General features: G+C 32.9%; 2 protein-coding genes across 19 annotated transcripts in view; one reads left to right on the forward strand and one right to left on the reverse strand.

Annotated features, from left to right (window-relative positions):
• The window catches only part of LOC135141036 (E3 ubiquitin-protein ligase Ufd4), a 59,955-nt gene extending 47,208 nt beyond the window's left edge, over positions 1-12,747 (forward strand). For all 11 annotated transcript variants that reach the window (XM_064071852.1, XM_064071853.1, XM_064071854.1 and 8 more), the window contains 2 exons: positions 4,140-5,813; positions 12,022-12,747. In XM_064071852.1, the coding sequence (XP_063927922.1) occupies positions 4,140-5,813; positions 12,022-12,304 (1,957 nt within the window). In that variant the 3' untranslated portion in view covers positions 12,305-12,747. The remainder of the gene's footprint in view (positions 1-4,139; positions 5,814-12,021) is intronic.
• Positions 12,748-13,731: 984 nt separating this feature from the next.
• The window catches only part of LOC135141039 (reticulon-1-A), a 66,252-nt gene continuing 52,967 nt past the window's right edge, over positions 13,732-27,016 (reverse strand). For 6 of the 8 annotated variants that reach the window (XM_064071865.1, XM_064071863.1, XM_064071867.1 and 3 more), the window contains 4 exons: positions 21,601-21,808; positions 14,262-14,470; positions 14,103-14,208; positions 13,732-14,053 (listed from right to left, as the gene is read on the reverse strand). In XM_064071865.1, the coding sequence (XP_063927935.1) occupies positions 13,996-14,053; positions 14,103-14,208; positions 14,262-14,470; positions 21,601-21,808 (581 nt within the window). In that variant the 3' untranslated portion in view covers positions 13,732-13,995. Of the gene's footprint in view, positions 14,054-14,102; positions 14,209-14,261; positions 14,471-21,600; positions 21,809-21,862; positions 21,956-23,575; positions 23,712-27,016 lie in introns of those variants that run through there. The other 2 variants (XM_064071868.1, XM_064071871.1) reach the window with 2 other exon arrangements.

The raw sequence follows: 27,016 nt of genomic DNA on the forward strand, positions 1-27,016 counted from the left end.
CGTTTTCAAAATTTTTCTTATTTTTCTTCGCAATATTTCGACTTTCCGATTTCTCGATTTTTCAGTTTTTCGAATCTTCAAAATTTCGATTTCTCGGTTTTCTGATTTTTCGACTTTAACTTTTCGAAAAAACGAAACATCGAAATCTCGACAAATCGGGAAATCTCAAAAAATTATAAAACTGAAAAATCGAAAAATTGAAATGTCGAAAAATTTAAAATTTAAAAAAACAAAAATTGAAAGATCGGAAAAGTGAACAATCAAGAAAAAGCCAATCGAGAAATCGAAAAATTGATTAATCGATAAATCAGAAAATTGAAGAATCGATAAACTGAGATAACGAAAAAGAATGGAAAATGGAGAAATGGGGAAATCAAAGAATCGAAAAATCGAACACCTTCAAAAATTAAAATATTGAAAAATCAAAAAATCGATTTTTCGTTTTTTAAATTGTAGGATTATTAAATTTGTCAATTTTTTAATTTTTAAAATTTTAGGTTTTTCATTTGTCGATTTTTCGATTTTCCAATTTCTTAATAATTATTCATTTTCTCTATTTTTTAATTTTTAATTTTTTGTATTTTCAATTTTGGCCTGATTTAATTTCTAAATTTTTCGATTTCCGAATTTTTGAGTTTTCGATATACCGATCTTTTGATTTCCCGATGATTCAGTTTTTAATTTTTCGTTGTTTTGATTTGTGGATTTCCCGATTTTTCGACTTTTTGGCTTTTTGATTTTCCAATTTTTTATTTCGATTTTTCAATTTTTCAAATTTTCACGTTTCTAAATTTTCAGTTTGCCGATTTCTAAAGTATTTTTTTTTTATTTGTCCATTTCTGGACTTCCTAAAGTTTCGATTTTTCACACCTTCAATTCTTCAATTTTTCGATTTTTTAAGATTACGATTTTTCGATTTTGCTTTTTTAGATTTTCGATTTCTCAATTTTCCAATTTTTTAATTTCTCAATTTTTTGAATATTTCTTTCAGTTATGAGATTTTTCAATATTTCAATTTTTCGACTTTTCGATTTTTGAATTGATGGATTTTTTTTGATTTCTCGATTTTTTACTTTTTGGATTTTCAATTTATTGTAAACTTTAGATTTTTTAATTCTGCGACTGTTTAATAAAGCTTCGATTTCTCAATTTTTCAACTTTTCGACGTTTTAATATTTCATTTTTTAAAATTCTAGATTTTTCGATATCTCGAGTTTTCAATTCTTCTATATTTCAATTTTTCGATTTTTTTAATTTTCGATTTTCCAGTTTTTTTTTTTAAATTTTCGATTATTCAATTTTTTAATTTCTCAATTTATCGAATTCAGATGTTTCGTTGTTTTGATTGTTCAATTACTGAATTTTTCAATTTTTAACTTTCCTTTTCGGCTTCCGACTCCTCAATTTCTCGATCCTCCGATTTTTAGATTTCTCGGTTTTTCGATTTTTTTGTTTGAGCTTTTCAATTTCTGGATTTTCCAATTTTTCAATGTCCCGATTTTTCAAATTGAACTGGATTTCTCGATTCATCAATTTTGCGGTATTTTAATTATTCAATGTTTTAAATTCTCGATTTTTCGATTTCTCGATTTTTTGACCTCAGTTCTTCAGTATTTAAATTTTTCAATTTTTCAAATTTTTGCGTTAAATTTTCAGTTTTCTGATTTCTCAATTAATCTATTTTTGATTTTCCCACTTCTCAAAGTTTCGATTTTTCAGTTATTCAATTCTTCGATTTTTCGACTTCGCTTTATTGGTTTTTAGATTTCTCAATTTTTGGATATTTCTTTCAGTTTTGATATTTTTCAATACTTCGATTCTTTGATTTTTCGACTTCTAGATTTTTCTTTTTTTTATTTTTGGATTTTCAGTTTTTTGTTTTTTATACTTCAATTTCTCGATTTTTCAACATTTCCATATTTTAATTTTTAAATATCTGGATTTTTCGGTTTCTCGAGTTTCCAGTTCTATATTTTAATTCTTCAAATTTCCGAATTTTTAAATTTTTTGAGATCTCAATTTATTGAGATTCGGATGTTTCGATGTTTTGATTATTCAATCTCTCGCTTTATCAATTTTTCCATATTTATGTTTTCGATTTTTCGATATTGCCCTATTTCGGTTTCTCAATTTTTTGATTTTTCGACTTCTCGATTTTTCGATGTTTCGATTTTTGATTTATCCGATTTTTCAATTTTACAATTTTTTAAATTTTCGACTTTTCGATTCGTTGATTTTTCAGTTTTTCGATATTTAAATTTTAGATTTTCGAATTTTTATTTTTTTGATTTTTTGATGTTTGGATTTCTCCATTTTTCAGTTTTAGGATTTTTTAACTTTTCAATGTTTTAAATTTTAGATTTTTCGATTTTTCAGTTCTTCGATGTTTTTTTATTTTTCAAATTTTGACGTTTCTGAATTTTTAGTTTTCGGATTTCTCAATTAATCTATTTTTTTATATTTCCATTTCTCCACTTCTTAAAATTTCGATTTTTCGACTCTGCTCTTTTGAATTTTCTGTTTTTCAGTATTTCAGTTTTGGAATTTTTCAATATGTTGATTCAATTTTGCAATTTTTTAATTTTTTAGTGTTTCGATTTTTCCAATTTTTCAAAATTTCGATTTTCCAATTTCTCGATTTTCTACTTTTTCGTTTTTTCAAATTTAAGATTTTTTTGATTATTGATTTATTCGATTTCTTAATTTTTGTCAATTTTTCTATTCTCGATTGATCGAGATTTCGATATTTCGATTTTTCAGTTGTTCAATTTCCCTAGTTTTCAATTTTTGTTATGTTTCAACCCATCTCGACTTTTTGATTTCACGATCGATTCCTCGAGGTTCAATTTTTTGATGTTTGGATTTCCCCAGTTTTTAATTTTCCTTTGATTTTTCAATTTTTCGATTTTCCAATTTACCTGCTCATCAATTTTTAGGTATTTCAGGTTTTTTGCAGTTTTTTAATTTTTCATTATTTCGATTTTTCAATTTTTCAGTTCTTCAAAATTTCGATTTTTTAATTTCTCGATTTTCTACTTTTTCGATTTTTCAAATTTAAGATTTTTTTGATTAGTGAATTATTCGATTTTTCAATTGTTCAATTTCCCTAGTTTTCTGTTTTTTGATGTTTCGATTTATCAAGTCTGGGATATTTCGATATTTCTATTTTTCGATTTTTTGATTTCTGGACTTTTCGATTTCACGATCTTTTCATGTTTCGATGCCTCGAGGTTCACTTTTTTGTTGTTTGGATTTCTAGATTTCTCGATTTTTTTGATTTTTCAATTTTTCGGCTTTTTGCATTTTCGATTTTCCGTTTTCAAAATTTTTGTTATTTTTCTTCGCAATTTTTCGACTTTCCGATTTCTCGATTTTTCAGTTTTTCGAATCTTCAAAATTTCGATTTCTCGGTTTTCTGATTTTTCGACTTTTAACTTTTCGAAAAAACGAAACATCGAAATCTCGACAAATCGGGAAATCTCAAAAAATTATAAAACTGAAAAATCGAAAAATTGAAATGTCGAAAAATTTAAAATTTAAAAAAACAAAAATTGAAAGATCGGAAAAGTGAACAATAAAGAAAAAGGAAATCGAGAAATCGAAAAATTGATTAATCGATAAATCAGAAAATTGAAGAATCGATAAACTGAGATAACGAAAAAGAATGGAAAATGGAGAAATGGGGAAATCAAAAAATCGAAAAATCGAACACCTTCAAAAATTGAAATATTGAAAAATCAAAAAATCGATTTTTCGTTTTTTAAATTGTAGGATTATTAAATTTGTCAATTTTTTAATTTTTAAAATTTTAGATTTTTCATTTGTCGATTTTTCGATTTTCCAATTTCTTAATAATTATTCATTTTCTCTATTTTTTAATTTTTTAATTTTTTGTATTTTCCATTTACCGACATTTTTGATTGTAAATTTTTAAATTCTTCAATTTTTAACTTTTGGATTTTTCAATTTTGGCCTGAATTTTTCGATTTCCGAATTTTTGAGATGTAAAATATATATTCATTCTTTTCTACATGGGAAAGCGATTGTCCGTATAGGTTGTCCAACTATAATATACTTAAACAATGCTAACATACTCCTGTAGTTGTAGTTTATGAATCCGGGTTGAATTTTTTTTGCAGAATCGTGTACCGCGAATTGAAGGACGATGGTACGTACGACTCGGAGGAGGGCCGCGCTACTCCCGTCGTCCTCTACTCCCGCAGCGGGAGCAGTTCCGTCGCCGGTACCACCCTGTCGCCGAGCACGCCCGTCCCCGGGACCCCGTCAGTCTCCAACTGTACCGTCGAGGACGTCCTTCAGCTCCTCCGCCACCTCTTCGTCATCACCACGACCAAAGAACCCGACTTGAACTCTCTCGACAACAGTATGGAGATCACCCCCGACCAGTATACGAGCAAGAAAATCACCAACAAGCTCCTGCAGCAAATCCAAGACCCGTTGGTCCTGTCGAGTTCCAGCTTGCCGGCGTGGTGCGAGGAATTGAACCACTCTTGTCCGTTCCTGTTCCCGTTCGAGACCCGCCACTTGTATTTCAATTGTACTGCGTTCGGGGCGTCGCGGAGTATCGTCTGGCTGCAGACCCAGCGTGACGTCACGATGGAGCGGCAGCGCACGACGGGGTTGTCGCCGCGCCGCGACGAACCGCACGAGTTCAGAGTGGGCAGACTGAAACACGAAAGAGTAAAAGTTCCTAGAGGAGAGGAGATTCTCAGTTGGGCGATGCAAGTGATGAAGATACATTCGGACAGGAAGAGCATCCTGGAGGTGGAGTTCTTGGGTGAAGAAGGGACGGGTTTGGGACCAACGTTGGAGTTTTACGCTTTGGTCGCGGCTGAGTTGCAGCGGAGGGATTTAGCGATGTGGATCTGCGACGACGACGCCATCGACATGCAAGAGACTGTGGACTTGGGGGAGGGGGTGAAGCCTCCGGGGTACTACGTGAGACGTCCGGCAGGGTTATTCCCGGCGCCGCTGCCGCAGAACTCTGAAATCTGTGATAAAGCAGTCAAGTATTTCTGGTTCCTAGGAGTTTTCCTGGCGAAGGTGTTGCAAGACAACCGGCTCGTGGATCTTCCTCTGAGTCAGAGCTTTTTGAAGTTGATGTGTCACGGGGAGATCCAGAACACCGTGAACGAGAGGATCGGGTTCGCGGGGGTGAAGAAGTGCAGCGAGGAGGACATCATGACGTCGAGTCTCATCTCGGAAGAGAGCGAGAAGGAGCTGGAGTTGGATCCCCCGAAGATCATCGTAGAAGATAAGAAGCCGTGGTACAATGGCATCCTCAACGAGGACGACCTCCACGACATAGATTACATTAGAGCGAATTTTTTGAAGCAAATTAGGGAATTAGTCAAACAGAAGCATAAAATTATGCAGGACCATAATCTCTCGATGGAAGCGAAGACGCACCAGATACAGAACATGTGTCTGAATCACGCTTCGGGGCCGGTGTTGTTGGAGGATTTGGCGTTGACGTTCACGTACTCGCCGAGCTCGAGCGCGTTCGGCTTTTCGGCGGTGGAGTTGGTGGGGAACGGGGCAGACATTGAGGTTAACATAGAGAACATCGAGGAGTACGCCGAGCTGACGACGGCGTTTTGTTTGGATAAGGGGATTGCGAGGCAACTCGATGCTTTCCATAAAGGCTTCTGCACGGTTTTCCCGATGGAGAAGCTAGCGGCTTTCAGTCCGGAGGAGATGAGGATTATGTTGTGCGGTGACCAGAACCCCCAGTGGACTAGAGAAGATCTCATCAATTATACCGAGCCCAAATTGGGTTACACGAAAGACAGGTGGGTGAAGGATCCCGTGCGGGTCATAGGCGTCTCGTACAATCAATTATATATGGGCGGATCATTTTTGCCGGTCGTCACCAAAGGAGGCGGTCCAAATCGTCCAAGGGCAGAATTTGTAGGTAGGCTCAAACTACAACGAAATTTACGTGTTGACCAAATTCTTACTCTGAATTAGTCATTTTATAAATACCCTATCTAAAATGTTCAGAATATGATGAGTCTAATTGCAAAACTGAATACTTTGAAATCTTGTCAATTAGTTAGAAAAAAAAACCTGTCCTGCTCTAATAACATCGAGAATATGCTCAAAATCACACTAATATTCTATATTATTAAAGTAAGTCACGGACATTTTTTGAAGTGTACTACATTTCAAAAAGCAAAAAAAATGCTCAGTTCATAAACTTCTTAATTTTGGTTTAAAGTTTATCAATCATATTTGACGCTTTATTTTATCCGTTCCGACATCTTTTCGGTGACAAATTTAATCTTTGCATACTTCAGCGTAGTTAGTGAACTCGTTGTGACCACTGAAATATACAAAGAGTAAATTTTGAAATGGAACGAAAGTCGAAGAATACTTTCAAAGCCACGATCAAAATGTATTTGCTTATCTTCGCCAAAAAATGCATGACGTCATCGTAAAATTTGATATGATGAGTCTATACCTGTGATTTATCATTGCAGTAATATTTTTTAGATTTATTTATACAGCCTGTCTCAAAAAAAGGTCACTTCGATTTTCGATTTTTCGTTTTTTCGACCAACAGTTTCATCGAATTAGATTTTTCAGTTTCCATTTTTCTATCAACTTTTCGATTTTATTACTTTCTAATTTTCTGATTTTTCAAATTTGCGGTATTTTGATTTTTCGAGTTTTCAGTTTTTTCGTTTTTCGATTTTTTAATTTTTCGTTTTTTTGATTTTTCGGTGTTTCGATTTTTTAATTTGCCATTCTTTCAATTTTCGATTTTTCGTATTTCCATTTTTAGATTTTTTGATTTTTCTGTTCGTCAGTTTTTAGACTTCGCAATTTTTTTGCATTTTTCGATTATATTTTACTGTCCGATTTTTTTGATTTTTGAATTTTCGGTTTTACGCTTTTAATTCTTCGATTTCCGATTTTTCAATTTTCCAGTTTTTTAATTCTTCTATTCTCGATTTTTCGATTTTCCATTAATCATAAAATTTTTCGATTTTTCGGTTGTTTTATTTTTCGACTATTCGATTTTCTATTTTCTGATTTTACGATTTTTCGATTTTCGTTTTTCCGCTTTTGTGGTTTTTCGATTTTTCTGTTTGTTTCAGTTTTTATGGTTCTGCAATTTGCAGCTTTTAGATTTCAATTTTGTTACTTTCCGATTTTCCACTTTTCGATTTTTTGATTTTTTTTCGATCGTCGTTTTTTCGATTTTCATTTTTTCGATTTTTTGATTTTTCAATTTTTCGGTTTTTTGATTTTTCAATTCTCGGTTTTTCAGTCTTGCAAATTTTCGATTTTCGGTTTTTCCATTTTTAGATTTTGGATTTTCCAGTTTTGTAATTTCAGATTTTCTGTTTTTCGCGTGTCTGATTTATCAAATTTTCGATTTTTCGGCTTTTCGATTTTTCGATATTTGATTTTCGAATTTTCGATTGTTCAGTTTTCCATTTTTCAGCTTTGAGACTTCAATTTTTTCATTTTTCGATTTTCTTTTTAAATTTTTAAATTTTTCGGTTTTGATTTTTCGAATTTTTGATTTTTAATTTTTCCATTCTTCGGTTTTTAGACTTCAATTTTCTTTCTTTTAAATTTTTCGTTCTATTTTCCGCTTTTCAGAATTTTCGATTTTCAGTTTTCAGACTTTCGATGATTAGAATTTTGGCTGAAAAATCCAAATTTTATGATTTTTCGATTTTTAAAAAATTTGAGTAGTCGACTTTTCGATTTTTCAATTCATCGATTTTTCTATGTTCAATTTTTCAATTTAAATTTTACGATTTTCAATTTGTCCATTGTCGATTTTTAGAATTTTCGGTTTTTCAATTTTTCCATTCTCAACTGTTAGACTTCAATTTTGTTACTTTCCGATTTTTTGGTTTTCGATTTTCCAATTTTCAGAATTTCCAAGTTTCTTTATTCAGATTTTCAGTTTTCCTATTTTTCGATTTTTGATTTTTCCATTTTTCGGTTTTTTGATTTTTCAATTCTCGGTTTTTCAATCTTGCAAATTTTCGATTTTTCAGATTTGTGAATTTCCAGTTTTTCGATCGACCTACGTATTAGATTCATTGAATTTTCGATTTTCGGTTTTTCCATTTTTAGATTTTTGATTTTCCAGTTTTGTATTTTCAGATTTTGTTTTTCACGTATCTGATTTATCAAATTTTCGATTTTTCGATATTTGATATTCGAATTTTCGATTGTTCAGTTTTCCATTTTTCAGCTTTTAGACTTCAATTTTTTTATTTTTCGAGTTTCAATTTTCAGATTTTTTATTTTTCGATTTTCTTTTTAAATGTTTGAATTTTTCGGTTTTGATTTTTCGAATTTTTAATTTTTAATTTTTCCATTCTTCGGTTTTTAGACTTCAACTTTCTTTCTTTTAAATTTTTCGATATTCTATTTTCCGATTTTCAGAATTTTCGATTTTCACTTTTCAGACTTTCGATGATTAGAATTTTGGATTTTTCAGTTTTATGATTTTTCGATTTTTAGAAAATTTGAGTAGTCGAATTTTCGATTTTTCAATTCATCGATTTTTCCATGTTTAATTTTTCAGTTTAAATTTTGCGATTTTCAATTTGTCCATTGTCGATTTTTAGAATTTTCGGTTTTTCAATTTTTCCATTCTCAACTGTTAGACTTCAATTTTGTTGCTTTCCGATTTTTTGGTTTTCGATTTTTCAATTTTCAGAATTTCCAAGTTTCTTTATTCAGATTTTCGGTTTTTCCATTTTTAGATTTTTGATTTTCTAGTTTTGTATTTTCAGATTTTCTGTTTTTCACGTATCTGATTTATCAAATTTTCGATTTTTCGGCTTTTCGAAATTTCGATTGTTCATTTTCCATTTTTCAGCTTTTAGACTTCAATTTTTGATTTTTCGATTTTCTTTTTAAATCTTTGAATTTTTCGGTTTTGATTTTTCGAATTTTTGATTTTTAATTTTTCCATTCTTCGGTTTTTACACTTCAATTTTCTTTCTTTTAAATTGTTCGATATTCTATTTTCCGCTTTTCAGAATTTTCGATTTTCACTTTTCAGACTTTCGATGATTAGAATTTTGGATTTTTCAGTTTTATGATTTTTCGATTTTTAGAAAATTTGAGTAGTCGAATTTTCGATTTTTCAATGCATCGATTTTTCCATGTTTAATTTTTCAGTTTAAATTTTGCGATTTTCAATTTGTCCATTGTCGATTTTTAGAATTTTCGGATTTTCAATTTTTCCATTCTCAACTGTTAGACTTCAATTTTGTTACTTTCCGATTTTTTGGTTTTCGATTTTCCAATTTTCAGAATTTCCAAGCTTCTTTATTCAGATTTTCGGTTTTTCCATTTTTAGATTTTTGATTTTCCAGTTTTGTATTTTCAGATTTTCTGTTTTTCGCGTATCTGATTTATCAAATTTTCGATTTTTCGATTGTTCAGTTTTCCATTTTTCAGCTTTTAGACTTCATTTTTTTTACTTTTCGATTTTCCAAATTTTCGAGTTTCAATTTTCAGATTTTTGATTTTTCGATTTTCTTTTTAAATCTTTGAATTTTTCGGTTTTGATTTTTCGAATTTTTGATTTTTAATTTTTCCATTCTTCGGTTTTTAGACTTCAACTTTCTTTCTTTTAAATTTTTCGATATTCTATTTTCCGCTTTTCAGAATTTTCGATTTTCAGTTTCCAGACTTTCGATGATTAGAATTTTGGATTTTTCAGTTTTATGATTTTTCGATTTTTAGAAAATTTGAGTAGTCGAATTTTCGATTTTTCAATGCATCGATTTTTCCATGTTTAATTTTTCAATTTAAATTTTGCGATTTTCAATTTGTCCATTGTCGATTTTTAGAATTTTCGGTTTTTCAGTTTTTCCATTCTCAACTGTTAGACTTCAATTTTGTTACTTTCCGATTTTTTGGTTTTCGATTTTCCAATTTTCAGAATTTCCAAGTTTCTTTATTCAGATTTTCGGTTTTTCCATTTTTAGATTTTTGATTTTCTAGTTTTGTATTTTCAGATTTTCTGTTTTTCACGTATCTGATTTATCAAATTTTCGATTGTTCAGTTTTCCATTTTTCAGCTTTTAGACTTAATTTTTTTTATTTTTCGATTTTCCAAATTTTCGAGTTTCAATTTTCAGCTTTTTGATTTTTCGATTTTCTGTTTAAATTTTTAAATTTTTCGGTTTTGATTTTTCGAATTTTTGATTTTTAATTTTTCCATTCTTCGGTTTTTAGACTTCAATTTTCTTTCTTTGAAATTTTTCGATATTCTATTTTCCGCTTTTCAGAATTTTCGATTTTCAGTTTTCAGAGTTTCGATGATTAGAATTTTGGCTGAAAAATCCAAATTTTATGATTTTTCGATTTTTAAAAAATTTGAGTAGTCGACTTTTCGATTTTTCAATTCATCGATTTTTCCATGTTCAATTTTTCAATTTAAATTTTGCGATTTTCAATTTGTCCATTGTCGATTTTTAGAATTCTCGGCTTTTCAATTTTTCCATTCGCAACTGTTAGACTAGATTTTGTTACTTTCCAATTTTTTGGTTTTCGATTTTCCAATTTTCAGAATTTTCAAGTTTCTTTATTCAGATTTTCCATTTTCCACTTTTTCGATTTTAGATTTTTCGAATTTTTGTTTTTCCAATTTTTTGCTTTTTCGATTTTTCTGTTCGTTTCAGTTTTTAGGCTTTGCAATTTTTTTTACTTTATATATTTTGATTATTTTAATTTTTGATTTTTTTTATTTTTGTTTTTGATTTTTTTAATTTTCAATATGACAAATTTTTGACTTTTCCGTTTTTCAATTTTCGATTTTTCAATTTTTGAGGTTTGTGAATTTCCACTTTTCGATCGACCTAGGTATTTGATTCATTGAATTTTCGGTTTTTTGATTAGCCATTTTTAAATTTTCGATTTTTACGATTTGTATTTTTCGATTTTCTGTTTTTTGCATTAGTGAATTTCAGTTTTTCCGATTTTTGATTTTACGCATATTTGATTAATCAAATTTTCGAAAAAGTTACCATGCTTACAAAAACTTCAAAACATCTACAATATTTCAAAGTATTCAGTTTTGCTATTCTTGATTTCTTCAATAAAATAAATTGAATCAGTCATTAACTTTTTTGAGACACCCTGTATAACCAAATCTAAAAAATATCAATGCAGTGATAAATCACAAGTATAAAACTCATCATATTTTATACATTTAAGATAGGATTTATTCTGCAAAATTTTGAGGTGACGTCATAAATTTTTTAGAGGGGATAAGCAAATATATTTTAATAAAAAATGTATCATGTTTATCATGATTTTAAAACATCTGCAAGATTTCAAAGTATTCGATTTTGCAAATTCAAAATTAAATTGCAAAATATTGTTTTATAATTTTGATTTTTTTCCCAAAAATCTGGACGTTTCGGATAAAGACTCAACACGGAGTCATAAACTACATGTGTAGGACTATGTTACTGTATACAATTTAAAACCCATTTACTATGCATAAATTTGAAGTGACGTCATCACATTATTGGTGGGGATGATTACACAAATGTAATAATTTTGCGACATTTATGAAAAAAATATCAGTTAACAAAAATGGCACATTTTTATTATTATGCCAGTTACATGTCACTCAACGACAATATCGTTTTTTTTTTAAGAGTATTTTATTTGAAAAAGTGATGAAATTTTTTATACGGAACAATTGGTCGAAAGATGTTAGAAAGCAAAATAATTCATGTCCGGACTATCGTTACTCACGAACGAAAGTGACCATTATTTTATGGGAACAACTACCTGCTAAATCTTCTCCGACAAATTCGAGAGAACTGGTATGTAAAATTTTATAGGGTAAAATGTGAATTTCGTTGTAGTTTGAGCCTACCTACAAATTCTGCCCTTGAAAGATTAGGACCGCCTTCTTCGGTGAGGGCAGGCAAAAACGATCCGCCCATAGGCTCAAAACATTTGCGTGCGATTGTACTTATATGGTTTTTTGGTTTTCAGTCCTGGTTTCCTTCGTTTTGTCAACGTGTTGGTGGACATGTCGCCGGAAGAGCGCAAAGCGTTCCTCCAGTTCACTACCGGTTGCAGTTCTTTGCCACCTGGTGGTCTAGCCAACCTGTACCCACGGCTCACCATAGTGAGGAAAGTGGATGCAGGAGAAGGTTCATATCCCTCTGTTAATACGTGTGTCCATTATCTCAAGCTACCTGATTACCCCACCGAGGAAATTTTACGACAGAGACTCTTAGCAGCTACTAAAGAAAAAGGATTCCATTTGAACTAGAAAATCACTAAATTTGTACCTTTTAAATTAATGTTTTCATTTAGGGTAAAGTATAAAGAGATCTAAAAAAAAAGTACTGAGACTTTTGTATTGTTTGTATTAATTCTGATATTTTCGTAGCAAATTATCAAGCTGTACACTTTTAAAATGTACACTATTTTTCAGCGACACTTGTTAACGAAGCTGCTAGCATATTTAGTGAGATATAGAGAATTTATGACCAAATTTTATCATAATTACGTGATTTTTTATTTATTTTGTGATGCGATCATTTGCAATATTATGATTATTTAATTTTTAGTGCGTAGTGCACTTGGGTATTTATGGTTTAGAATAATTTTCTTTTGCTTAATACTTGCAGCGTAACTTAACTGTAGAAAATGTCTGTATGTATCGATGTTAAATTCATGTTATTACTCCTAATAAACTACTTTAAATTCGAATCTAGTTTCAACGAAAAGTCCTTCATTTAACGTACGAAAGGAGAACGATGTGCATTCATCATTCGGTTAATACGGCATGCGGTACACGATATGGTGGTTGCTGCGTCCAGTCGAATATTAATTACCGTTCATACAACAGTCAATTCTGCGTCCATCGTAAAAATTCTAAATATATGTGGACTCGTCCAGAGACCTTTCCTACTCGTGCGACATTTGATGATATATGAAAGGTACGGAGGAGCGAGTTTCTCGTGGAATGGGTGGATCAATGAAAGAAGAGTTAAGCGCTTGTAAACAATTTAATAATCTCATAAAGCAAATACAAAGCTATATAAAAGTATGCAACAGTCTAAAATAACATATTCACCTCAACTTACATCAACTTTACGAAACAAGAGCAACGAATAAAAGTGGTTAAACCTATGTCTAACATAAATAAATAGCAATTATTAAACATTTTCTTTTGCCTATAATTAATTTTTCATATATAACTATAGATATTCGTAGATGACTTGGTCTTCATACAATCATTTTGAAATTTAATGATAAACATCTCATTCAATGAGTGTAAAGTTACACGTAACATTGACATCGAACATTAGTACGGCTTTACTCACGTTTCTTCGGCGCGAAGAAACAACTTAAATAACTTCTACATTAATATTATAAGTGTTAAAAATAAAGGAAATTTACACCATCAGTTGAACTGATCTTTTAACAGTCGATAATCTTTGCTTATATTACTTGGCAAATAGAAATTGCGTGCTCACTCGTACTACAGCATCACATAAAGAACAACACAATCACTAAAATTATGTTCAGTAGTAATGTAAGTAAAAAATTAATGTATATTGTAAATTTTATTATACACGTGTAGGATTACTCGAAAATTCCTCTCTTTAATCTAAGAAATCCTTATCACCTAATATTAATAGCCACGTCGCCTCCAAACCAGCACACAAAAAACGAAATAAAACGAAAACAAATCATAAAATTTATATTTTAATATTCCTTACGCTTAAATAAGAACGCATGTAATACATAAACACAGTAGAGTTGCACGACACATTTATGTATTACAATACAACAATAAATAAACAGTGTATATACAAAAAAGTATATATATTTTGAATTTCAGGATGGAATTTAAGGAATAAAATCATACGATTGTTCGTAAATAGCTAAAATTGAAAACTTATCCGACACGACTGTGACATCATATCGCCCATCTATTTTCCTGCGAAACAATTACTGCTCCTTCTTCTCCTCCACTGCTTTCTTGCCAATTGGAATGGCCGCCTTAACCCTGCGCCAAAAACCACTTAAAACCGTTACTCGCCCCGCCTCCTACTTACTTTGACGTGATTTCGGCCAACTTGGTCCTCACGATCTCCAAATTGGCGTCGATCTGGGTCTTGTTTGCCTCGTACACTTTCGGAAGAGTGAAAAGGGCCACCCAAGCTGCAAAACACCCGTCAATCGACCGCTCTCACCCGCATTACGTTCAAAAATACCGATAATGATGAGAGTCATCCCGTTAAACCAAGACCCGAGGTAAGTCAGCGTCCACAGCAGGACCCCGAATTTGATCGAATCCACCAGATCTTCCACCAGGAACAGTCTCCTCAACTCCACCACGGCTGCATTGATGTGGGCCACCGCCACTTCCGACACTTCTTTGACTTTGTCTTGAGGAAGGGAGACGTCGAGTTCCAGAAAGTCTCTGCAACGTGACCTCATGACAAACACCACTAACATTAATATTTCAAAAAGTACTTCGTAAGCGCTTAATATTCGTTTCGGAGTTCGCATAATCGCGTATATATTTAAATCACGTAAATATTTGCATACAATATTGTGACTGTATTTTCTGCAATTTTTGTTCCGCCTCGAGTCCGACGATGTACTTAAGGTTTGAAATTGGTGAAAAGTTCGGAAACATTGTCAACACGAGCAGCCCCGTAGCTACGGAGGGGCAAGAGGGGGCTGAGCCCCCCCTAGCAGTTGTGGTTGCCCCCCCTGGAAGACTTATACATTATAAATTTCAAATTAGTAATAAAATTTCAATATAATGCCGATTGCCGAAGCATATTAACTGGTCCCACCCGCCCCACCTTTATTTTCGTACAGGGTATATTATTTGGCAATATCACCCTACCGTTGATGTTGACCGTATAAAAAAATGAACATGTCACATTTTATTCCATAGCCTACTATGTACTTGAGAAAAGTCAAAAATATTATATGGATTTTCTAAAAATTGAGCTTTTATTGAAATGGACAAAAAATAGACAAAAAATTCTGAGATGTAGATCTCGATGAGCTTAATCAAAAAACATAAGGTCTTGATGGTCCCAGACCAAGATTTTTCAAAAATTCGGTTCCAAAGCCGACATTTCAAAATTTCTCAAAAATTACATTTCTTTTGGCGGCTCTGGAAAAATTGTACGAATTTTCGAAAAAATAAAACCAAAAAAAAAACATTTGGAGATCGAAATCAATAAAAAGATCCCTTCTGCTAGTTTTCGAAAATGCGTGGGAAAAGTCAAATTTTTTTTATAGATTTTCAAAAATTGAGCTTTTGTTGAAATTGGCTGAAAATCTACAAAAAATTCTGAGATGTAGATCTCGACGAGTTTAGTCAAAAAACATAAGGTCTTGCTGCTATTCGGTTTCCAAGTCGAATTTTTAAAATTTCTCAAAAATTATACTCCTATTTCTTGTGACGATTCTAGAAAAATTTTACAAATTTTCGATCAAATAAAACCAAAAACAACATCTGAAGATTGAAATAAATAAAAGAATGACTTTCGGTAATTTTTGGAAATGCTAAGAAAAGTCAAAATTTATTTACTTTTCAAAAATTGAGCTTTTGTTAGAGTTGACAAAAAATTCTGAAATATAGATCTCGATGAGCTTAATCCAAAAACATAAGGTCTTGATGGTCCCAGACCAAGATTTTCGAAAAATTCGGTTTCAAAGTCGACATTTCAAAATTTCTCAAAAATTACATTTCTTTTGGCGGCTTTGGAAAAATTGTACAAATTTTCGAGAAAATAAAACCAAAAACAACATTTGGAGATCGAAATCGATAAAGAGATCCCTTTTGCTAATTTTCGAAAACGGTTGGGAAAAGTCATAGACATTTTATAGATTTTCAAAAATTTAGCTTTTGTTGAAGTTGACTAAAAATCCACAAAAAAATCTGAAATGTTGATCTCGACGAGCTCAATCAAAAAACACAAGGTCTAGATGGTCCCAGATCAAGATTTTCGAAACATTCGGTTTCAAAGTTCAAAAATTACATTTCGTTTGGCGATTGCTGAAAAATTTTACGACTTTTCAACCAAATAAAACCAAAAACAACATCTGGAGATCGAAATCAATAAAGGAATCCCTTTTGGTAATCTCGAAAGTGCTTGAAAAAAGTCAAAAATTTGATACAGGTTCTCAAAAATTGCCATATTTCTTCCGTCGATTCTGGAAAAATTGTAAGAATTTTCAAAAAAATTGAGTCCAAAACGATTTTTGGAAATCGAGATGAACAAAGGAGTCTCTTTTGATAATTTTTGAAAATGCTTGGGAAAAGTCAAAAATTTTATATGGGTTTTCAAAAATTGAACTTTCGTAAAAGTTGACAAAAAATTCTGAAATATAGATTTGGACGAGCTTAAAAAAACATGACAGGTTCATGGTTCTGGATCAAAATTTTCGAAATACTCGGTTTCGAGCTCGAATTTTCAAAATTTCTCAAAAATTACCATATTTCTTTTGGCGATTGTGGAAAAATTGTACGCATTTTCGAAAAAACAACCAAAAACAACATCTGGAGATCGAAATCAATAAAGGAATCCCTTTTGGTAATCTCGAACGTGCTTGAAAAAAAGTCAAAAATTTGACACAGGTTCTCAAAAATTGCCATATTTCTCCCGTCGATTCTGGAAAAAAAGTTAGAATTTTCAAAAAAATTGAATCCAAAACGATTTCTGGAAATCGAGATGAACAAAGGAATCTCTTTTGGTAATTTTCGAAAATGCTTGGGAAAAGTCAAAAATTTTATATGGGTTTTCAAAAATTGAACTTTCGTAAAAGTTGACAAAAAATTCTGAAATATAGATTTGGACGAGCTTAAAAAAACATGACAGGTTCATGGTTCCGGATCAAAATTTTCGAAATACTCGGTTTCGAGCTCGAATTTTCAAAATTTCTCAAAAATTACCATATTTCTTTTGGCGATTGTGGAAAAATTGTACGCATTTTCGAAAAAACAACCAAAAACAACATCTGGAGATCGAAATCAATAAAGGAATCCCTTTTGGTAATCTCGAACGTGCTTAAAAAAAAGTCAAAAATTTGATACAGGTTCTCAAAAATTGCCATATTTCTTCCGTCGATTCTGGAAAAATTGTAAGAATTTTCAAAAAAATTGAGTCCAAAACGATTTTTGGAAATCGAGATGAACAAAGGAGTCTCTTTTGATAATTTTTGAAAATGCTTGGGAAAAGTCAAAAATTTTATATGGGTTTTCAAAAATTGAACTTTCGTAAAAGTTGACAAAAAATTCTGAAATGTAGATTTGGACGAGCTTAAAAAAACATGACAGGTTCATGGTTCCGGATCAAAATTTTCGAAATACTCGGTTTCGAGCTCGAATTTTCAAAATTTCTCAAAAATTACCATATTTCTTTTGGCGATTGTGGAAAAATTGTACGCATTTTCGAAAAAACAACCAAAAACAACATCTGGAGATCGAAATCAATAAAGGAATCCCTTTTCGTAATCTCGAACGTGCTTGAAAAAAAGTCAAAAATTTGACACAGGTTCTCAAAAATTGCCATATTTCTCCCGTCGATTCTGGAAAAAAAGTTAGAATTTTCAAAAAAATTGAATCCAAAACGATTTCTGGAAATCGAGATGAACAAAGGAATCTCTTTTGGTAATTTTCGAAAATGCTTGGGAAAAGCCAAAAATTTTATATGGGTTTTCAAAAATTGAACTTTCGTAAAAGTTGACAAAAAATTCTGAAATATAGATTTGGACGAGCTTAAAAAAACATGACAGGTTCATGGTTCCGGATCAAAATTTTCGAAATACTCGGTTTCGAGCTCGAATTTTCAAAATTTCTCAAAAATTACCATATTTCTTTTGGCGATTGTGGAAAAATTGTACGCATTTTCGAAAAAACAACCAAATACAACATCTGGAGATAGAAATCAATAAAGGAATCCCTTTTGGTAATCTCGAACGTGCTTGAAAAAAAGTCAAAAATTTGACACAGGTTTTCAAAAATTGCCATATTTCTCCCGTCGATTCTGGAAAAAAGTTAGAATTTTCAAAAAAATTGAATCCAAAACGATTTCTGGAAATCGAGATGAACAAAGGAATCTCTTTTGGTAATTTTCGAAAATGCTTGGGAAAAGCCAAAAATTTTATATGGGTTTTCAAAAATTGAACTTTCGTAAAAGTTGACAAAAAATTCTGAAATATAGATTTGGACGAGCTTAAAAAAACATGACAGGTTCATGGTTCTGGATCAAAATTTTCGAAATACTCGGTTTCGAGCTCGAATTTTCAAAATTTCTCAAAAATTACCATATTTCTTTTGGCGATTGTGGAAAAATTGTACGCATTTTCGAAAAAACAACCAAAAACAACATCTGGAGATCGAAATCAATAAAGGAATCCCTTTTGGTAATCTCGAACGTGCTTGAAAAAAAGTCAAAAATTTGACACAGGTTCTCAAAAATTGCCATATTTCTCCCGTCGATTCTGGAAAAAAAGTTAGAATTTTCAAAAAAATTGAATCCAAAACGATTTCTGGAAATCGAGATGAACAAAGGAATCTCTTTTGGTAATTTTCGAAAATGCTTGGGAAAAGTCAAAAATTTTATATGGGTTTTCAAAAATTGAACTTTCGTAAAAGTTGACAAAAAATTCTGAAATATAGATTTGGACGAGCTTAAAAAAACATGACAGGTTCATGGTTCCGGATCAAAATTTTCGAAATACTCGGTTTCGAGCTCGAATTTTCAAAATTTCTCAAAAATTACCATATTTCTTTTGGCGATTGTGGAAAAATTGTACGCATTTTCGAAAAAACAACCAAAAACAACATCTGGAGATCGAAATCAATAAAGGAATCCCTTTTGGTAATCTCGAACGTGCTTAAAAAAAAGTCAAAAATTTGATACAGGTTCTCAAAAATTGCCATATTTCTTCCGTCGATTCTGGAAAAATTGTAAGAATTTTCAAAAAAATTGAGTCCAAAACGATTTTTGGAAATCGAGATGAACAAAGGAGTCTCTTTTGATAATTTTTGAAAATGCTTGGGAAAAGTCAAAAATTTTATATGGGTTTTCAAAAATTGAACTTTCGTAAAAGTTGACAAAAAATTCTGAAATGTAGATTTGGACGAGCTTAAAAAAACATGACAGGTTCATGGTTCCGGATCAAAATTTTCGAAATACTCGGTTTCGAGCTCGAATTTTCAAAATTTCTCAAAAATTACCATATTTCTTTTGGCGATTGTGGAAAAATTGTACGCATTTTCGAAAAAACAACCAAAAACAACATCTGGAGATCGAAATCAATAAAGGAATCCCTTTTCGTAATCTCGAACGTGCTTGAAAAAAAGTCAAAAATTTGACACAGGTTCTCAAAAATTGCCATATTTCTCCCGTCGATTCTGGAAAAAAAGTTAGAATTTTCAAAAAAATTGAATCCAAAACGATTTCTGGAAATCGAGATGAACAAAGGAATCTCTTTTGGTAATTTTCGAAAATGCTTGGGAAAAGCCAAAAATTTTATATGGGTTTTCAAAAATTGAACTTTCGTAAAAGTTGACAAAAAATTCTGAAATATAGATTTGGACGAGCTTAAAAAAACATGACAGGTTCATGGTTCCGGATCAAAATTTTCGAAATACTCGGTTTCGAGCTCGAATTTTCAAAATTTCTCAAAAATTACCATATTTCTTTTGGCGATTGTGGAAAAATTGTACGCATTTTCGAAAAAACAACCAAATACAACATCTGGAGATAGAAATCAATAAAGGAATCCCTTTTGGTAATCTCGAACGTGCTTGAAAAAAAGTCAAAAATTTGACACAGGTTTTCAAAAATTGCCATATTTCTCCCGTCGATTCTGGAAAAAAGTTAGAATTTTCAAAAAAATTGAATCCAAAACGATTTCTGGAAATCGAGATGAACAAAGGAATCTCTTTTGGTAATTTTCGAAAATGCTTGGGAAAAGCCAAAAATTTTATATGGGTTTTCAAAAATTGAACTTTCGTAAAAGTTGACAAAAAATTCTGAAATATAGATTTGGACGAGCTTAAAAAAACATGACAGGTTCATGGTTCCGTATCAAAATTTTCGAAATACTCGGTTTCGAGCTGGAATTTTCAAAATTTCTCAAAAATTACCATAATTCTTTTGGCGATTATGGAAAAATTGTACGAATTTTCGAAAAAACAACCAAAAACAACATCTGGAGATCGAAATAAATAAAGGAATCCCTTTTGGTAATTTCGAATGTGCTTGAAAAAAGTCAAAAATTTGATACAGGTTCTCAAAAATTGCCATTTTTCTTCCGTCGATTCTGCAAAAAATGTAAGAATTTTCAAAAAAATTGAATCCAAAACGATTTTTGGAAGAAATCGAGATGAACAAAGGAATTCTTTTGGTAATTTTCGAAAATGCTTGGGAAAAGTCAAAAATTTTATATGGGTTTCCAAAAATTGAGCTTTTGTTAAAGTTGACAAAAAATTCTGAAATACACATCTCGACGAGTTTAAAAAAACATGACGAGTTCATGGTTCCGTACCAAAATTTTCGAAATCTTTGGTTTCGAAGTCGGATTTTTAAAATATGTACTAAACATGCAAAAAAATAAACTCAAACAAATTGGATGTTACCTATATGGTCACTACACAAATTTTTGGATGCAGTACAGCTGTTTGTGAATCTACATTCTCTGTTTTAACCAGCATTTTAACCAAGTACCGTACTAATTTTTTGGACTTCGACAGGTTTTTACGAAAATTTAGCGTGAAAAATCGACGTTTCCAATTATTTTAATGTTCTTTCAAATATAAAAACTCAGAAAAAATAAAGTAGTTATCTGAGTGTATTATTAAAATATAAATATTTACATGAAGCCCCCTCTGTCGACAAACTTGCCCCCCCTGAATAAGTTTTCTAGCTACGGGGCTGAACACGAGTCGGACTGGACGATTTTTCGATTACACATAAAAAATATCGTGCGCCCGACAGGCATCATCAGCACGATTAATGCCTGTATCAACTTTTTTCAATAAATTTTTCTGCAATCACGGTATTTGTCTAAAATTGACTAAAACAAATAAATATGCATCTTAATTTACCAATTTTATAGGAAACCAGACCAAATTGCTCCGAATAATCCTGTCATAATTTTTTTAAAGTGATATTTTTAACTTTTTTCACACTTGTTATATTTTCGTGTACATACTTGAAAGGGTCTGTATTTTTGCAATTTTTGTTCCGCCTCGAGTCGGACGATGTACTTAAGGTTTGAAATTGGTGAAAAGTTCGGAAACATTGTCAGCACGAGTCGGACTGGACGATTTTTCGATTACGGATAAAAAATATCGTGCGCCCGACAAGCATCATCAGCACGATTAATGCCTGTAACAACTTTTTTTCAATAATTTTTTCCGCAATCACGGTATTTGTCTAAAATTGACTAAAACAAATAAATATGCATCTAAATTTACCAATTTTATAGGAAACGAAGCCAAATTGCTTCGAATAATCCTGTCATAATTTTTTTTTTAAATGATATTTTTCACTTGTTATATTTTCGTGTACATACTTGAAAGGGTGTCCATCGCCGGTCTTCTGTACTGCTTGCACTACGTTTCTGTAAATTCGGAAGGTAATCGTTCCGGTAAGGCCGATCAGCGACAAGTACGCCACCACACTGATAAGTGAGAAGTATGTGAGTGCCAGAAGGACTACAAGGACTCCGCCGAAGACAGGTCCGGACTTCTTGGGGTCTCGCCAGTAGATCAGGCTCTCCACTACAAACAAAAACCCCCGAGTTAGCAAAAACCACCACCCAAACACCCGAATACTTTCAATCGCGGGATGCGACTTGACGCTTACGCAACCGGCACGAAAATGGTCAACAATCGACGTTTGTTTGATTGAAACGTCGCATCTTGCGATGATTCACGGCAGGTGCATACTGAAGGTCGCAGGGTTGGGTCTTATTTACGCGTATTGGGTTTCAGCCGGTTGCGACACTTATTAAAACGGTGTTGATTTTCTCCGTTTTTCCCTTTAAACAATCACGGCGACGTCGCGTCCTTGCGATGCATAGGCAAAAATTCTATTTCTGCGTCGCTAAATTTAAACGCATCCGCAACGCGAGAGCTTTCGATTTATTTTTATTAAATCTCGGCTCGCTTTGGGTGGGTTTTATTGGTTCGGGGGAATGTTTGCGTTATCGGGGCGACGGATGGAAATAGTTCGCGACTTGCTCCTAGTTCGGAATTTTAATCCGAGTTTCTTTTCGCATTCTTTTTGTGGACGAATGATTAGTTTATTGGTCTTTGGAAGAGGTCCAATTTTGTGGACAAACTGGTTTATTTATTCTTGTGTAGTAAAAGTACGGAATGACCGTTGCAATTTAAATATAAATTGTTTGGAAAGTGGTGAACCGAAAAATTGAACGGGGAATTTATGCGAGTTCGAGGATTAAACTCTAATTAAAACGATGTTTTAGAAACGAATTCATAGCGCGGAATGATGAGATAATGCAAAGGAAAAGCACACGTAATGATGTCGGGTTCAGGTTGAGAATTTCGGATTTATTACGGGCGAAAATTAGATCTACCTACGCCTCTACATCCGGAATAATTTCGTAAAAAACGGTTTTGTTTAGTTTACAAAAATATCATTTCTGATATTTTAAGCCGTCACTCGTAATACGTTAAATGTTCTAACCATTACGCTATTTATACCGTTTTCAATTTCCGCTCTCACCACTTGCGTCTTTGAACACGTTCCACCGTTTTATTTCACAACGCAACTTGAACCCTTTTTGTTCGAGGTCAACGGGGCACATCGGGTTAGTGTTACCGAAATTAACACCACTCAAAATCGCAAGCAGAACGCCGTCCTGGTTTCATTTACGAACTAGCGCACCGATTACTTACAAAAAATTAACGATTTTACGAGATTTTGTGTGTAAACGGTGCTTAAAGCCGACGACTAAACTAATAAACGACTCAGTGGACGTACAAGCTTCTGGACGGGTCCACTTTAAGGGGAGGAACAGTGATTCATTTCATCTTGTTGTGTTTTCCATACTTTATTCAAGCAGGATGAGAAACTGCGATGACGTCACTTCAAATATCATTTCCAATATGCGAGATTCTATTTCCATGTAAAGTGAAAATCACAGGAAACCATGGACACATAAACACGGTTGAAACGAAAATTAAGCAACAAAAAATCTTTACATTGCTGTTTGGCACGCAATAATTCGCTCACTAGTGGAGATATCTACACCCGATAAAAGCTAAATTTAATAACATATTGAATACTATATATTTACGAATTTATGGGCCACATAATTAAATCGCACTGTACTCAAACCACTATCTCCACATCAATTAAACCGCGACTGTACAAAAAATGACTCACGTATTAACCGTCACATCCACGTGTCCGCACTCGCCGCCCCCCGTCCCCGAAATTTTCCACCGCCAGCCCGACACACCATCAACATAACCAAACTCGACCATATGCGAGCGCAATCAATCAAACAAAGCCCCTCTTACCCGGCCCCCTCGCTGGCAAAGCCTCCGAGTACTGTTGGTACCTGTTCTGCTTCCGAACCATTGTCTCCCGATTCAAGAAAACTCAAAAAAACGAACCCAAAAACACACCTCACGCTGCGGGTTCACGACGCGAAAGAAAGACGAAAGTCGTACCTCGGTCGTACCCAGGCTGTTACGAAAGCGCTTTTTCTTCGTCTGGCGAGATGGTCGGCGTGCGAGGGACAAGGAGAGGAAACACGTCGGCGTGTCGCTTTTTACGGTTTATTATGTAAACGAGGTTGAACCCCATGCGATTCGTTGTTGTTTATGGCGGAGATAAGTAATCTAATCGGGGGATTTTTGGCGATGGGGGGGTGGTCACGTGAATGTGTGCCGGAAGGGTATTTATAGAGTGGAGTACCTGGAGACAGCTGGTGCATTAGTTACGATAATGGGGCTTTTATTTGGTGCAGGTTCATGTTGGGGAACAATGGGACGTCAATTAAGTGAGGCACCGTTATTATTTAATGGGAGCTACAGGTGGCCGGGATCATGTAGTGGCAGGATTGCAGCCAGTGATAGTGTTATCAGGAGCAGTTTATTGCACACCTATTCAATACACCTACGGTGGGTTTTGTTGGTTGTTCGGTGTTATTTCGGGACAATTACTGATTCTGATGAGGTCATCGATATTTCACTACAATAGAAACTCAATTTTTTATTAAATATTTTATTACGCTAGGTCCGGATCAGGACTGTTGTCAATCTAGGATTTTTAGTTAAAATTAGTACCATGTTTTCTATAATTTCCGGCTGTCAGCTGTCAAAATTGACAGATTGACATTTTTAATTTACAGATGTATGGAAACATAACCTAAATTAATCGCATGTGACAATTGACATATCTGCCACAATTACTTCCGTTATGCCAACATAAACGCAAGAAAAGTTCGCATTCGTATTTTATTATTCGTTCAAAGAATGTCATCCCTAATGCTCTACCATTTAAAAATGATTTAAACTTATTGCAGTATTACAATGAATACCGGGTAAATCGACATCCAATTATGAAAATGATGACAGAAAATGACACAGTTTTATTTTATATACCGCGTGATCAGAAATGACTGAGTCTGTTGGCAATCCTGGATTTTTAGTTGAAATTGGTATCATGATGTTTTCAATAATTTCCGGTTGTCAACTATTAAAATTGACGCATTGTTGACATTTTTAATTTGCAAAATGTATCCAAAATATAACCTCAATTTATCACATGTCACAATTGACGTATCTGTCACACAGTTACTTCCGTTATGCCAACACAAACGCAAGAAACGTTCACATTTTTGTTTAAAAAGTACTGCCAACAGACTCATTCATTTTTGATCACACGATAAAACAAAATAAACTAACTCTCTATTTTCTTATTTCTCTTAAATATGGTTATTTTATTCGGAAATGATTTTCTATACAATTATATACCGTTTCCCTTTACACATTATCGTAAATTTTGAAAAACCCGCTCTTCTTTGTAATATAAAATGGCGGCTTTGACCAGGCTCCCTTCTTTAGGGTTTCAAGTTTGAAAGAATCTCGGAAACTTCTTATATCTGGTTTTTGAAGTAGTTTGAAAAAATCTGGGGGATATGTTTCGTTTGTTTTTGAAGTACATAATTTGAAAACATTTCAGAGATCTCTTGCCTTGTTTTTGAAGGAGTTTGAAAAAATCTGGGAGATGTTTCTGTGTGTTGTTTTTGAAGTCATTTGAAAGAATCGACCGTTTGTGTCTGGTTTTTGAAGTAGTTTAAAAGAATCTTGGGGGCCCCTTGTGTCAGTTATTTGAAGTAGTCTGGTAGAACCTCGGGGACCTTTTGTGTTTGGTTTTTAAAGTATATAGTTTGAAAGAATCTTGGGGACCCCTTTTGTTAGATTTTGAAGTAGTTTGATAGAATCTCGGGGGTCCCTTTTGTTTTGATACTGATGTAGTCTGAAAGAATCTCGGAGACCTCTTGTGTCTGGTTTTTGAAGTAGTTTGATAAATCTTGGGGAACTTTTGTGTCTGGTTTTTGAAGTCGTTTGAAAAAATCTCGGGGACCACTTTTATTATGTTTTTAAAGTAGTTCGAAAGAATCTCGGGGACTCCTTTTGTTAGATTTTGAGGTAGTTTGAAAGAAACTCTCGGGGGGCACTTTTGTTTAGATTTTGAAGTAGTTTGAAAGAATCTAGGGGACCCTTTTTGCTAGATTTTGAAGTTGTTTCATAGAGGGTCACTTTTGTTTTATTTTTGAATTAGTTTGAAAGAATCTCGGGGACCCCTTTTGTTTACATTTTGAAGTAGTATGAGAAAATCTTGGGGAAATTTTGTGGCTGGTTTTTGAAGTAGTTTGATAGTTTGATAAAATTTTGGGAAATTTTTGTGTCAGGTATTTGAAGTGGTTTGAAAAAATCTCGGGGACCGCTTTTGTTTTGTTTTTGGAGTAGTTCTAAAGAATCTCGGAGACTCCTTTTGTTAGATTTTGAAGTAGTTTGATAGAATCTCGGGGCCCTTTTGTGTCTGGTTTTTGAAGTAGTTTGAAAGAATCTCGGGTGTCACTTTTGTTTTGTTTTTAAAGTAGAATCTGGGGAATCTTTTGTATCTGGCTTTCGAAGTAGTTTGATACAATCTTGAGGAACTTTTGTGTCTGGTTTTTGAAGTAGTTTGAAAAAATCTCGGGGACCACTTTTGTTTTGTTTTTGAAGTGGTGGTTCTAAAGAATCTCGGAGACCCTTTTTGTTAGATTTTGAGGTTGTTTGATAGAATCTCGGGAATCTTTTGTGTCTGGTTTTTGAAGTAGTTTGAAAGAATCTCGGGGACTTTTTTTGTTTAGATTTTGAAGTAGTTTGAAAGAATCTCGGGTACTCCTTTTGTTTAGAGTTTGATGTAGTTTGAAAGAATCTCGGGTGTCACTTTTGTTTTGTTTTTGAAGTAGAATCTAGGGAATCTTGTGTGTCTGGTTTTCGAAGTAGTTTGATAAAATCTTGAGGAACTTTTGTGTCTGCTTTTTGAAGTAGTTTAAAAAAATCTCGGGGACGACTTTTGTTTTGTTTTTGAAGTATGTGGTTCTAAAGATTCTTGGGGATCATTTGTGCCTGGTTTTTGAAGTAGTTTGAAAAAATCTCGGGGACGACTTTTGTTTTGTTTTTGAAGTATGTAGTTCTAAAGAATCTCGGGGGTCTTTTGTCTCTGGTTTTTGAAGTAGTTTGAAAAAATCTCGGGGACAATTTTGGTTTTGTTTTTGAAGTAGTTTGAAAGAATCTCGGAGACCCCTTTTTTTGAAGTAGTTTGAAAGAATCTCGGGGACCCCTTTTTTCGAAGTAGTTTGATAAAATCTCGGGGAACTTTTATGTCTGGTATTTGAAGTAGTTTGAAAAAATTCCGGGCACTACTTTTGTTTTATTTTTGGAGTAGTTCGAAAGAATTAC

Source organism: Zophobas morio, unplaced genomic scaffold (assembly GCF_036711695.1).
Source record: "Zophobas morio isolate AGI-343-1 ecotype UQ-CSIRO unplaced genomic scaffold, CSIRO_AGI_Zmor_V1 ptg000041l, whole genome shotgun sequence".
NCBI lineage: Eukaryota > Metazoa > Arthropoda > Insecta > Coleoptera > Tenebrionidae > Zophobas > Zophobas morio.